The 15,048-nt window shown below is 41.9% G+C and overlaps 1 protein-coding gene across 1 annotated transcript in view; it reads left to right on the top strand.

The window, feature by feature from the left end:
• EPS8L3 (EPS8 signaling adaptor L3) overlaps positions 1-15,048 on the top strand; it is a 186,792-nt gene that overhangs the window by 91,575 nt on the left and 80,169 nt on the right. The window contains exons 5-8 of the mRNA XM_077481329.1: positions 1,634-1,789; positions 8,951-9,094; positions 9,173-9,249; positions 11,798-11,907. Coding sequence (XP_077337455.1) covers positions 1,634-1,789; positions 8,951-9,094; positions 9,173-9,249; positions 11,798-11,907 — 487 coding nt within the window. The remainder of the gene's footprint in view (positions 1-1,633; positions 1,790-8,950; positions 9,095-9,172; positions 9,250-11,797; positions 11,908-15,048) is intronic.

Genomic DNA, 15,048 nt, shown 5'->3' on the forward strand with positions numbered 1-15,048 from the left:
AGACGATCCCTCAATGAGAGGGACCGTCGGTATGTCAGGTCAGGATAAGACCTGACATATTTACTAATAATCGAATCAGCAGTCAGTAAGTGCCAAAACTGGTTCAATATTTCCCCCACTTGGGCATGTTGTTTAGAAAATTGGGTAATCAAACGAACAGAATAAACAAATGTATTACTGTGTAAATGTGACTTGCCGTGAAGGGGTTAATCACTAGTAGGGCGCTGTAGGGGTTAAGTGTGTCCTAGGGAGTGATTCTAACTGTGGGGGGGAGGAGCTACGCGTGACACGACACTGATCACCGCTCCGGATTACAGGGAGCTGTGGTCAGTGTCACTAGGCAGAATGTGGAAATGCTTGTTTACATCAGCTTTTCCCATTCTTCCTCTCTGTGAGATGATCGCGGGTATCCCCACTGACATCGAGTCCGTGGGACCCACGATCACACTCACGGATCTCGTAGCGGGCATGCCCGCAAGCCACTTCTTAATGGGCAACCTACAGGTACGTTAATAGGCCTGTACGTACCATTCTGCCGACGTATATATGGCGTGAACTGGTCGGCAAGTGGTTAAACGGCACCTTGACTGAAAAGAAGTTGAGAAACACTGTTCTAAAGGATAGGATTCCACCCTTTCCTTGTTAAGACTCACTCTCCCAGATCTCTTAGTTCTTCATGGGCTTTTAAGTATAAAACATCTGTTTCTCAGACTTGTAAGGCTAGCCTTTAAGTTTTATGCAAAGGATATTCAGGCCTCCTCTGATGCCAATTTTTGATGCAAGGTTCAGCAAGCTGCTAAGTTCTCTCAAGCCCCTTTTTGACTTATTTGTTCTTTGAGCCTTTTGGCAGTGTTTGCTGTCTACCCTTCATTTAAACTGTTTTTGGATGTATCATGGTTACTTATTAGTAAATTCCTTTTCTTGGAGGACAGGACACAGGAACTTACCCTCTGTTCCTAATGATCTTCCTATTTCTTTCTATATAACTGAGGCTTGGTGGGAGTGGGAGATGTTACATAAGGGAATATCTCCACGGCTTTTTTTTTTCCACCTAGTCACCTGAAAGTAATCTATGGTTAATGATAAGAACCTGTGTTCTGTACTAGATTCCAAGAAAATAATTTAATTTTAGTGATAATTCAAAAGGCCTTTTCATCCACCAAGTAGCACAATTGAGAATTGCAGTGTTTTGTTATGCAGCATAACAAAGACAAGTAAATAATAAAAACAGTAACAAAATGGCAAATAAGGGCCGGTTCACACAGCGAGGCGAGGCGAGGCGACACGGCTCGCCTCGCCTCGCCTCGCTCCCGCAAGTCGCCCCCATTCAGTACTATGGAACCGTTCTGAGAGGAGCGACTCGAGTCGCTCCGACTCAGAAAAAAGGTTCCTGTACTACTTCGGGGCGACTTCGGGGGCGACTTGCATTGACTTCTATACAGAAGTCCTCTGCAAGTCGCCGCTGAGCTCCCCGCAGGTCGCGGCGAGGTAAGTCGGAGACGCCTCGCCGCGCATCGCTGTGTGAACCGGCCCTAAAGGTGAAGCAAACCAGTCAATGGTATATTGTTACCAAATATGAAAACTTTTTTTTTTACACTTGATTCTGATTTGTAAAACTATTTTTTTATGTCAGCATTTGCTAACATGTGAATTGGATAATAATCTGAGATATGTAGAAGACTGTCTAAAACGCCTCCAGTTGCTAAAAGCAGAGGGAAAAGTATGGGGCCAGGAAATGATACTTCAGGTACAAAATGGAGAATTCGTCTTAACTGATCTGGAATCGAGGGTAAGATATTATTTTTTGCTGCATGTTATTTTACAGATAACGTTTATATTTTGCTTATATTTTTGCTTCTCTTCCTTGTACTTCTCTCTTCCCTCATTAACATGCTAATGATAAATTTTAAATAAAACCTTTTTGTTTTCATTACCTACTTTGTTTTTGACCCAGTGATGTCCATGAGTCTTGAAAGGCACTATGCAAATATCCAAGTGCCACCCAAGGGGAAAAAAACTCAAAGGGCTCTTTCACATGGGCTGTCTGTCCGACGGACCTTGCTTTGCTAATCGATCTGCTTATCCCCGCTGAGCAGGTGGATGACAGGTCCGTCTCTGCTCATTGTGCTGAAACAGACCTGTCAGAGCCCTCTATGGGGTGATCGGATGAAAATGGACCGCCTGTCCATTTTCATCTGATCCCAACCGCTCTGATCTGACAGAAGGATGGAAAATAGGCCCACCATCCATCTGGATTTCATGGACAGGATCGGATCTGATATCAGCGGACATGTTACTGCTGACATCCACCGCTCCATAGAGGTGAATGGAGTATCTGATCAGGTCCACCTGAAAAACTGATGGGCGACCTGATCAGAAAGCCTGTGTGAAAGGAGCCAAAGTCTCTAAAACAAACACAAAACAGAGACAAAAAAAACAACAAGAAAGCCAAAGCTGCAGCCAAAAAAACACTGAAAAACGCTACCGCAAAAACACTGAAAAACTCATTCTACAGCTAACACTACTGGCTTTTTTATAATGTCCAGTGTGTGTGTGCAAGGACTAAAAGTGAATGACAGAAGGGTGTGTCCTGTGTTGAGAAGTGAAGAACATGTTCTCCACTCCTCATCTCGGCTTCATAAACTGGCACACCTGAGAGATCAGCTGTGATCATCAGGATCTTGGCTTTTCTCTGTTTCATAAATGGACACCTTACTGCAAATAAGCCAATCAAATCATGCTTTAGAGGGGCAATACACCTATCACAAAAAGTAATTTTGGAAGTCCGATGCTTCGGAGGAGAAGTCAATCAGAGTTAGAAGAAAGTCTGCAAGAGTAATGGTGCTGTGACAATGGGAAGGAGAGGGTGTCAGGTGTGGGAGATAGTGATAAGGTACTGTAGATACACGGTTTAAAAAAAGTGGTCAGATTGTGAGTAGGTGCAGCAGGGTGCGGCAGCAGTAAACAGCCTGAGCGGGTAACCCCGCCTCCTCCACAGCCCAGTGCTCCAGTGAGCAAAGGTGGGGGGGGGGCAGAGCAGACTGAGCAGACTGTAGCTGACACAGTTACCAGCTCTTTGCTCAAGGAGCTCTGAGAACCGAGCATTCGACAGTGTTTGATCGCTCAGTATTCTGTCTTGGAGCCAGCGGGGGACAGATGCAGCATCCGCCTAGGTAAATTAGGGCAGCACAATGGTGTAGTGGTTAGCACTCTCACCTAGCAGTAAAAAGGGTCGCTGGTTCGAATCCCAACCACAACACTACCTGCCTGGAGCCTGCATGTTCTTCCTGGTACTCTGGTTTCCTCCCACACTCCAAACACATGTCGGTAGGTTAATTGGCTTCTGTCCAAAATTGGCCCTAGTATATGAATGTGAGTTTGGGACCTTGGATTGTGGGCTCCTTGAGGGTAGGGACCAATGTGAGTATGCAATGTATGTGTGGAGCACTGCATAAATTGACAGCGCTATATGGGTACCTTAAATAAATAAATAATAATATAATATAATAGATGAGCATCTTTAAGAGACACAATGTACAGGGATAGGGAGAATTGTAGACAAGCACCCACATTCACTCAGGTTGATGGATGGACTGGTTTCTTTATTTGACCTTACTAACTATGCAACTATGTAAATAGAATACTACAATAAAGAATATTCCCATGCTTCACTTTTAAAGTGGTTCTAAACTTTTTTATTTATTTCTTGTTTCTTTTTAAATAACAAACATGCCTGTACTTACCTGCTCTGTGCAATGCCTTTGCACAGAGCAGCCCCGATCCTCTTCTTCTGGGGCCCCCCACTGGCACTTCAGGTCCCTCCTCTTCATCAGGTGGCCTCACGGAAATACGCTTTCAATGGAGTCATCCGAGCAGGCTCGCTCTTGAGTCCCACTGCTGTATGTCTCAGCCCTGCTTCTGTATCACAGATTTTGATTGACAGCAGTGGGAGCCAATGGCCAATGAGGAGTTGGAGAGAGGAGCTGGAGCCGCTGCGCTCGTCTACATCGCTGGTCTGGGGGGAGCTGCAGCACAAAGAGTTTTTCACCTTAATGCATAGAATGCAAGGTGAACAATTTTAAGGCTTTGCAACCACTTTAAGTTCAGTAATAAACAAAATAAAAACAGTATTAAACAAAAACAGCAGAAAGAGGGCGCCTGAGCCAGCGTGATAGTAAAAGAAAGTAACACTTTATTCAGATACACTTACACAAAAGTATCTTGCAAGCTGGGTGGAGGTGGATCACTAATCAAGCAGTTGGAAACGCGTTGTGGCCCGCCCCGTCCTGATTTGGTCTCTTGATAGGTCTGTGAGAGCAGGTGTGAGAACTGAAGACGCTGCCGGTTATATACCTCCATACGGTGGGTCTGAGCTTATTCCCACAGTGGTCTTCTCATCCCTCATGACGGCTGACTGCTTGATTGGTGATCCACATCCACCCTGTGTGCAGTTTGCAAGATACTTTTATGTAAGTGTATCTGAATAAAGTGTTACTTGTTCTTACTATCACATTGACCCAGTCGGCCTCTTTCTGCTGTTTTTGTTTGTGTCTGAGGGAATTCCCATTTTCTTCTGTGGATCCATCCATCCTGTGGACTTTTCCTTGTATATTCTTTACTACTATGGACTGTATGGACTAGTTCTTATTAATACATTATTATTATTTTGGTATATCTTGTTGTTTCACCCCCACCCCCCGTTATTGCTCCCTTATGGTCCACCTTATAGCTGCCAGTGAGCAATGACTCACACACTACCTGCCAGTTCTGTGTGATATATTGCTTAAGTTCAGTAATGCACAACAAGGTAGTAGCAGTAGGTCTCAGTTGTGCCAACAGCATCTCTCTCAAAGGCTGGAATATGGCCTGGCTGGTCCGTACCCAAGTGGAGAGGCTTTCAGGATGGATGGCATGTCCCTGCACTTTCCATATGTGTCTGGAACTTGTTCCTATTGTAGTCGCATGCAAAATGCGCCCCAAACCGGGGAGCAAGGATCTGAAAATAGACTCTACCTGACCCAATATTACTGCCGGAGTCACATGGGACACCAGCAGGTCCATTCTTTGGACCTGATATAACAGTATGTTCTTAATAACAGCGGCCCCACACAAGGCAAAAAATAATTACTATAGGAGGGAACAGGTTGTTTCCTTCCCCCCCTCGTTTTTACTCTGCATGATTGCGGGATACCATATTGTTTTACTTACTTGGATTAGGAAATCGTTGTAAGGGACCACTTCATTTAAAGTGCACGGGATACCAGAATCCTTACCATTATGTGATCTTTGGCTACAACACATCACAAACATTCACCTGAATTTCATATGTGAAGTCTTAGGGCTCAACGCAATTTGAAGTGGTTTTACCAACTTAAATTTGTATTATTATCTTTAACCCCCTTGGGAAAACATTTTTTTCCCCCTTTTTTCAATCTTTTTGCTTCCTTTCTGGTTCTGTCCTCTCCTGGGGCATATCCACGAAGAAATAATATTGTTAAAAGCTCCTGAAGAAGCGTTATCCAAAAAACGCGAAACATGTAGAGCACCAGAACATACTTAAGTTTCGGTTATATATTTGATATCCTCTATGTTTTTTTATATATGTACAAACTGTTAGTTTTTAGATATGAACTCTGTCTAGACTGTATTAACCTTGACAGGATATCAAATGAGACTTAATGTGTATTTATAAGGAGAAAATTCTTTGTTTTCTTTTACATTTCAAATGTTTATAATAATATTAATTCTCTCTTTTTTTTTTTTTTTTTTAAATAAAAAAATATTTTCTTGAATATTTCGGTTGTTTCTACAACTGTCTTTTGTGCCTAAAAAGTCCAATTGAACCTACACTTTTCTTTGAGGTCTTTTATGTGAAGGTTCTTTCATTATTTTTTATTTTTATCCCCAAACTCCCTATTTTCCTAAAAATTATTTTTTCTCCAAACATACTGATGCTATTGACCCACCTTCATGGCAGGTTTGAATTTGATGTTAACTGAGGAAAAATTCTTAGTACCGTATATACTCGGCTTATACTCGAGTCACCGCTGTCTGACTGCTCGATCAGCGTATCGAGCAGACAGACGGCGGACATTAAAATTTAAAAGCCGCGCCTCCTTCTCCGCCTCCGCCTGTGATAGGCGGAACACTGAATTTCCCAGCAGTCAGTGTTCCACCTATCACGGACATCCGCTCATTCTCATACTACGGACGAGTATGAGAGGATGTCCGTGATAGGCGGAACACAGGCTGCTGGGAAATTGAGTGTTCCGCCTATCACAGGCGGAGGCGGAATTTTGAATTGTAGAATGGCCGCCGAGAAGAGCGGCGATCCATCGGCACGGCACAGGACGGAGGAGGCACGGCACGGGACGGAGGAGGCACGGCACGGGACGGAGGAGGCACGGGAAGGAGGAGGCACGGGACGGAGGAGGCACGGCACGGGTCGGAGGAGGCTCGGGACGACGGCGGCTCGGGACGGAGGCTTGGGACACAGGTAGGCTGGACACACACACAAGGCTGCACGGACACACACACACACACACACACACACACACACACACACACACACACACACACACAGGGATGGATGGATGGATGGATACACACACACACACACAGGGATGGATGGATGGATGGATACACACACACACACACACACACACACAGGGATGGATGGATGGATGAATACACACACACACACACACACACAGGGATGGATGGATGGATGGATGGATACACACACAGGGATGGATGGACGGACACACACACAGGGATGGATGGACACACAGGGATGGACGGACACACACACAGGGATGGACAGCCATGTCTCACCCTCGGCTTATACACGAGTCAATAAGTTTTCCAGTTTTTTGGGGGTAAATTGGGGGCCTCGGCTTATATTCGGGTCGGCCTATACTCGAGTATATACGGTAATAACACTTTAATGGACTGGTCCTTAAATGGTTACCATCTAGAGAAATCACAGAAAAGAAAATGGTGAGGCCACTGAGAAAGAGGCAACATGCTTATTGCTAGAGTGAACTCTGCAACAGGCTTACAGGTATTAGCGGCCCATAATGCAGGGCACAGGGGCACCACTCCCCTAATCCATGTGTCCGGCCCCCTAATCTACATGCAGGGCGCCGGACGCGTGGATTCCAATGTTTTTTTTTATAAGCACTTGATTAGAGCCAGAGGCTCTAATAGGCGTAAAAAAAGGGTGGGCTCAGGGGGCAGAGCACTGCTCCCCGAGATCACCCAGTTGTGTGAAAATAGCACATCAATATTCTCTATTGTCTTCCCGATTCTCCTCCCAGTCAATCAGGAAGCAGGCTGTCACCCCATTGGCCTGAGAGGAGAATCGGTTCTATTAGTTGCCGAGGAGAGGAAGGAGGAGAAGCACCAGGAGACTCCGCCCGGAGAAAGCGCTGCCCACGACCTAGATGCGGGGCTGCCGACCGGCCGACCGGATGAGTGCCTGGTGGATTGTTTTCCATCCCCCCAAAAATATACCACAAGCTGCCACTGTTTACAGGCATCATTTACTGTACATGACCTTCATTTAACATTTGCATCGCAGATGTCTGCAATACATATTTATCATACTGTGAATGAACCAGTATGTCTTTTTTGCATAGAATTCATGTATATGTGTAGCACCCTGGTGTTTAGGCAGGGTCGCCCCTAAATGTACCTGCTAGCTATAGTTATCTTGGCTAATTGTTGAGGATCAATTGATTTCAGTCTGTAATTGCTGCACTTCTCTCTTTTGCCGCTAGGTGGCCGGGTACATGGTGGCATCAGATATGAGAAGGGCAATGCAAGGTCAGATTATGGGTATATGGGGTATCCCAGCCAATGGGCAGGGGTTTTCTTAAATCCATTGGCCTGCTGGGAGAACCTATATATTTGGGTGGAGTTAGGTGATCAGTGTTCTGTGCCACCTGGGCGGCTGTCTGAGTGGATGTGTGTTGTACTGCCCCGGCTGCTAGACCATAGTTTGGGCCTATCCCGGGCACATCTGTCTGCTAGGCTGTCTGAGGGCCTATCCAGAAGCAAGGGAGCAGCGCAGGATTGGGATTGCGGCTTGCAGTCCAACCAGAAGTGGCAGTTCTGCCCCCTGGAGAACCTGTCGTGATCGGAGGTAGAGAGGAAGCTGTTGCCACTAAGGGACCAACCACATATTACCAGGGACCACGGTGAGTAGCTGAAGCAAGTACCAGAGCAATAGTCGCACCAACCGGGGACAGTGAAGAATCTGGAAACTTCAAAGGGTATCAAGCCAGGGACCTAGCCAGCGGAGGCAACACTTGCAGAGCAGCCTTGTATGTCAAGCCAGGGACCAAGCAGGCCAGTGGGGTGAAGTATCTTGAGTGCCAAGATAGGGACCCAGGACAGAGGCATGGGTGAAGCTTGAGGAAGATACTACTGTGAAGATTGGAGGAGCTCAAGGGATTCAGTGGCAGTGGATCATCTAGTCTAGTGAATGACTGGGAGCTCAGTGGACTGAATAACTACAAGAAGTGATTGTAGTGGAAGTGAAGGAACTGTTACAATTTGTCTTAAGAACTGTTAAAGGCTGTTGAGAGACAGCATTCCCACACATGCAGATGTGGCATCTTGCTGGATGCCTTTCCTGCATGACTGTCATCCTGTTGAAGTCTCGGAGTCTGCTAATTAATCTTGCAACTACCTAAGGGTTTCCTGGTCCTAACCCTCTCTCCCAAAGCTCTGTTAAGAGGTATAAAATCTCTTTTGCATTCTTGCATTCTAGAAGTTTCTGTCATCCAATGAATCTAATTGCTTTGCACCCACTATGCCTCACAACCCACCATATACAGAAGGATGTCAGTTGTCTCTGGCCCTGGAGGTTCTCATAGACCGAAGGAGGCCTGGGACCTTGCTACATATGCAAATCATTTGACTTTATGCCACTTATTCATTACAGGACAGTCTTGAAAATATTCCCCTGCAAAATATAGAAAGCTGCTGTTCAAAGATCGGGTATGCCTCCTATAGTTCTATTCTTGCAGTTACTATCCAGAACCAGGGAAAATCAAGCATACTGCTGTTCCATTGTGAGGAACAACCGGTAAGTCAGTTCAGATAATAAATTTTTTTTTTTATTGTCAACTGGCTGTACACATCAGTGTAATGATTCTCTTTTCAGGCTTCCATTGTACAAAAGAATTTGGAGAGAGCTTTGACACAATTCAAAGGAAACCAACAGTACAAAGATAACACAGGGTATACCATTCATCTTCTTCTCAGTGTGGCACTCTGCACAATAACTTTGACTCTTCATTTCAATCTATATCTCCATACTTCACGTGATTGTAAAGTTTGTTATTTTTTAATAAAAATAATAAACATGTTATATTTATCTCCTCTGTGCAATGGTTTTGCAAATAACGGCCCCAAACCTCCTATTCTGGGGTCCTCTGCTGGCACTCTGTGTTCCCCCTTCTTTCGGAGTACCCCCATTGCAAGCTATTTGCTATGGGGACACTTGTGTTGGCTCAATCCTGAGCTAGAATGTGTGCATCTATCAGCGATGGCCCGTCCATGTTGGGTGCAGGGGCGCCGCCCTCCTAATCCCAAAAAAATATATACAACCAGCCCTCACTGGTATTACGAAAGGGAGTTTATTAAGACATGTAGCCATTCACTAAAATGAGAGGAAAACAGGTTTAACCTTAAACTGTGTAGAGGATTTTTTACTGTAAGAACGACAAGGATGTGGAAGCACCTGAATGACCGCAACATACAGGGATATACAATGTAATACTGACATATAATCACACATGGGTTGGACTTGTGTCTTTTTTCAACCTCACCTACTATGTAACAAATGCAGCGTGGCTCACCCACCTCTACCCCCCACGGGATTTGACTGCACTCTCTGTGAGCCTGTGAGAAGAGAGAGGGCAGCTCTGGTTCAAGATCAGACTCAGGCAAGTATATAGGGGGGCTTGGGGGCAGAACATGAAGAGTGTTTTTTTTTTTTGGTTTTGTTTTTTTACCTTAATACAGAGAATACATTAAGGTAAACTTTAGTACCACAAAGTGCCCAAGAACAAAATTATAATAAATTGCAGATGTCCAGTCCTTAGACATACAAGCTGCATTCATTTTCATTTTTCTGACTAAAAACTTTTTTCCATGTACAGAAAATGCCTGTTCATTCTTATGGGAAATGCAGTCATTGTAACTTTGTGTAAGCTGAAATGTCATGTTCCCTCCAGGGTGGATTTGATTTAAATCAAGTCGATTCATGATTTAAATCACTAGTAAAAAGGCTTGATTTAAATAAACTTGATTTAAATCATAATTTTTAAACATCAACTGTCACCTCTGTCCCACAGCGGCTCCTCCTCTGACCCGCTGTTTACTCACCGACAGTCCCAATCACTTTAATGGGACAGCTGGTGATGTGGCAGTGACACAGGGACATGGTAGCAGCAGATGAGTGGATGCCTGCTACCAGGCACTACCATGATGAATCTGAAATGACATGTGCTTTTTAAAAATAAGGACCTATTCTCGCTGGTAGTTAGAATCTTTAATATTTGCAAACAAACTGAAGGTTTCCTATTTAGAATAATAAGCTTTCAAGTTAGTATAACTGCGATATCAGACCTGATTCAATCATACAGTTTGTAGTGTACATAATTTTGCAAAACAATGGGATAAGGGAATATTCCTGAACTTTGTTTTATCTCATGGTTACTGTGAAATTGTGTGACTGCATTAATGCAGTGCATGTTATCTCAGCTTGCAGAGCTTGGATTCATTGAAGAATATACAGCCTCATGCTCCATTTCATGCTGAATGAACTATGTTATTAATGTATCTTAAATAGAAAACGATATTTTATTAAAATGAATACAAATCCCAAAAAATCGATTTCAATTAAAAAAAAAAATTGATATTTTTTTTTTTTGTCCACCCTGCTTCCTTCAAAGAGATCAACCATATGCCTGATTTAGGCATTTCTTATGCCGTGTACACACGATCGGACTATCTTCTTTCTTCTTCCCCACACGGAGGAAAGTCCATTCATTTTGAACACGGCTCCAGCTAGCCAGGACTAGCGAAGGAAGTCAGTGTCGCCACCTCGCTGGCCCCGTCACCTGGTATGGACTAAGCCCTTGTACACACGGTCGGAGATTCCGACAACCAAATGCATCGGATTTTGTCCGACGGATCTTGTCCGAAACTGTTGCATACACACGGTCGGACAAAGTTGTCGGAAAATCCGATCTTTCAGAACGTGATGACGTAATTTAGTTACGATGGGACTACGTTCAGGCTAGTAGCCAATAGCTTTGATGTAGGAATTTGATCTGAGCATGCGTGGCACTTTGTCCGATCGGAATTCTCTACACATGATCGGAGTATGTCCGATCGGAGCATTTTGACAGAAAATATTTCCGCAAGTTGGAAAATTTGGTCCGACGGATATTCCGACGGAAACAGTCCAATGCAGAGACCACACACAGTCGGAATATCCGACAAAACGCTCCGATTGGAAACATTCCGTAGGTATCTCCGATCGTGTGTACAAGGGCTAAGTCCACTGGATAGTCCGATCGTGTGTACGGGGCATAAGTGAACTAAATAGGTTATGGTTTGCAGTAAAATTGGTTCTTACTGCAGGATTGATTGAGATTTGCACCATGCCAAAATACTTATTTTTTTTACTTTAGTGAAGCTGCTTAATATAAGTAGGTTAAGGTTAAGCATAATTTAATTTTTTTTAGTTCAATTTTCTAATCACATGTTCTTTTGTCAGAAATAGACTCTTGCTTCACAGTGACGTAAATGAACGTGGTTACTCCTCCCAATCCAGTTTAGGTGCGGAAAGCCCTAGATTAGCGCGCAGTGGCAGAGAAGTCGCACAAGGTAGGTATTACTTTTATAAGATTACAATTTTAAGCATTTCATTTGTATGCTTTACATGTAGGTAAAAATTCAAATGAGTAAATGTATTTATACAATATATCATGCTACACAAAGAATGTGTAAAAATAGACTGCTGCACTTTTTATGAATGCAGGAAATAAACCAGAATGTGCCAAAAAATATTTTAAAAAATTGCCTGTGATAAAAGTGTCAAATCAAAAAATTAAAAAAATTAAATCTGAATATATTGTGACCAAACACTATATAATTTCATCAAATAAACATCAATAGTAATCAGGTGTCCATATTCGAGATGTGTGTTTATGTCGTATTCCAACAGGAAAAAGCACAGTGCACCGCTCCCAGTGACAATTAAAGATGAATATAAATGTGGCTGCGCTACCTACCCCACTCTATATTTAACCCACTGGGACTATCACCATTTGTGAAAAAAGTGAAAAAATTAATCAAATAATTAAAATGAATTGAGTGAAATCAACCAATATCAAATTATCAAATCACAATACATCTAGAAAATTCATATTCAATCAAAATTATAAGAAAATAGGTGATAAATGCTCAAAAATAAATATAATTAAATTAATATAGTGATTAATTAACAATTAATTATATTCAAAAAATAAATAATTATAAGTAAATAAATACAGTGATTATTGATTAAAAATAAATAAATTATATTCAATAAATAAATAATTATAGATGAATACAGTGATTATTAATTATAAATAAATTAAATTAAATAAAAACCCAAGGACAAATTAATAGATGAAAAGTTATACACATAAAAAAGGTGAACTAATAACCCACAACCAATGAGAAAGAGTCCAAATAAAAAGTCTCTGTAATGAAAGGGATATCTCTTTAAGAGGGTGCGAATCAGCCGTGCGATCCACCTTCACCAAGCCACAAAACCGTGAGTCATCAGTGGGAATGCACGCTTACCAGTTAGCGGTATGTAAACGCTCACTAAATCTATCACCCGAACTGCACCAATCCTGACTCCTATTGCAGAAATACTTCCGAATGGACCATGGAGACCCCAGACGACGTCACTGTATGATGAAACACGCGTCGGGTGGTCCAGATGTGCTGACGCAACTACATTGACCTTCTGAGCGAACGGGCACTCGCATGCCGGCCGGCATTTCATGATTTTTTATTGATATGTTTGTGAGTATATTTTGTTTATTTAAATAAAAAAATCCTGCCTGTTTTACGCTATGGGAGGCTTTCTTTGTGTTTTCCGAGTTACCATCTAAACCACTGCCTGCTTATATGAAAATCTCCATGGTCCATTCGGAAGTATTTCTGCAATAGGAGTCAGGATTGGTGCAGTTTGGGTGATAGATTTAGTGAGCGTTTACATACCGCTATCTGGTAAGTGTGCATTCCCACTGATTACTCACGGTTTTGTAGCTTGGTGAAGGTGGATCGCACGGCTGATTGGCACCCTCTTAAAGAGATATCCCTTTCATTACAGAGACTTTTTATTTGGACTCTTTCTCATTGGTTGTGGGTTATTGGTTCACCTTTTTTATGTATATAACCTTTCATCTATTAATTTGTCACTGGGTTTTTCTTTAATTTAATTTATTCATAATTAATAATCACTGTATTCATCTATAATTATTGAATATAATTAATTTAATTTATTTTTAATCAATAATCACTGTATTTATTTACTTATAATTATTTATTTATTTTTTGAATATAATTAATTGTTAATTAATCACTATATTAATTTAATTATATTTATTTTTGAGCATTTATCACCTATTTTCTTATCATTTTGATTGTATATGAATTTTTCTAGATGTATTGTGGTTTGATAATTTGATATTGGTTGATTTCACTCAATTAATTGTAATTATTTGATTACTTGATTAATTTTTTCACTTTTTTCACAAATGGTGATAGTCCCAGTGGGTTGAATATAGAGTGGGGTAGGTAGCGCAACCACATTTATTCTTTATATGCACTGTATTTTGGATGTGTATCACATCCTGGTAGCTGCAGCTGTAACTGTGGGTTGGTTTATTAATTTTTTTTTAGGTTAGGAGCGCAGTAAATTATTATTATTTTTTTTTAAAGATGAATATAAATCCGTGTTCCACCAGTGTAATAAATAAATGTGCCTCTTACCAGATCCACATGATCTCCATGTTATAGAATATCATATTAAGCCTGAGATAAAAGGGTAAGCCTGAGGTATCTTGTGCGTAGCTTCGTCCATTGGATATCACGATCTCCGTGACAAATGGATAAGAAGCCAGAAGATTGGCATCTCAGCTCCACATCCAATTTTGCAGACCCGCTATATACCTCACACTTGATCCATGTAATGGATTAAAGCAAAAGGAAGGCTAATTGTGTAATGTGTAAAACTTAGGGGTTTATTGAGCTCAGTATTGCATCTCTAATGAAGTAAAAGCAGTGAAGCAGTAGAGAGAGGATAATCCAACCATGGAATCAGTAACAGACCCAGACAATAATAATGTCACAGCTCCTTTCTTCTTTCAACGTGTTTCCCTGTAAAAGGTTTCCCCAGACGTAGCCTTTTACAGGGAAAAGTGTCAGAAGGAGAAAGGAGCTGTGACGTGATTATTGTCCGGGTCTGCTATTAATTCTGTATTTTGGTTACATGTAATTTGCACATATTTATTGCACTGTATTTGTTTGCATTGTGACATGATTAAAGAATTGTCAAGCTTTTATATAAATTGTCTTATAAATTGACCATTGGTTATTTCACTTATACATGTAGGCAGGGCTTTTTTTTCTCAGAGAATAGGTGCAGGAATTTAACCCCACCCCCCACTCTAGCCCCCTAGAGGCAGAGCACCCTGCATTAAAGGGTTTTATAAAGGCTTTGTTGAATATCATGATTGCATCATGCACATAGTTCAGATGTACGCTACATGCAGGGTGTCTAAATAATAAGTGTAAACTCTACCTCAAATCCATTTTAATTATACAGTGCCTTGCGAAAGTATTCGGCCCCCTTGAACTTTTCAACCTTTTGCCACATTTCAGGCTTCAAACATAAAGATATAAAATTTTTATTTTTTGTGAAGAATCACCAACAAGTGGGACACAATTGTGAAGTGGAATGTAATCTAT

The sequence above is a fragment of the Lithobates pipiens genome, unplaced genomic scaffold (assembly GCF_037356315.1).
Source record: "Lithobates pipiens isolate NorthernLeopardFrog02 unplaced genomic scaffold, aLitPip1_a1.2 Scaffold_16, whole genome shotgun sequence".
In the NCBI taxonomy this organism is placed as follows: Eukaryota; Metazoa; Chordata; class Amphibia; order Anura; family Ranidae; genus Lithobates; species Lithobates pipiens.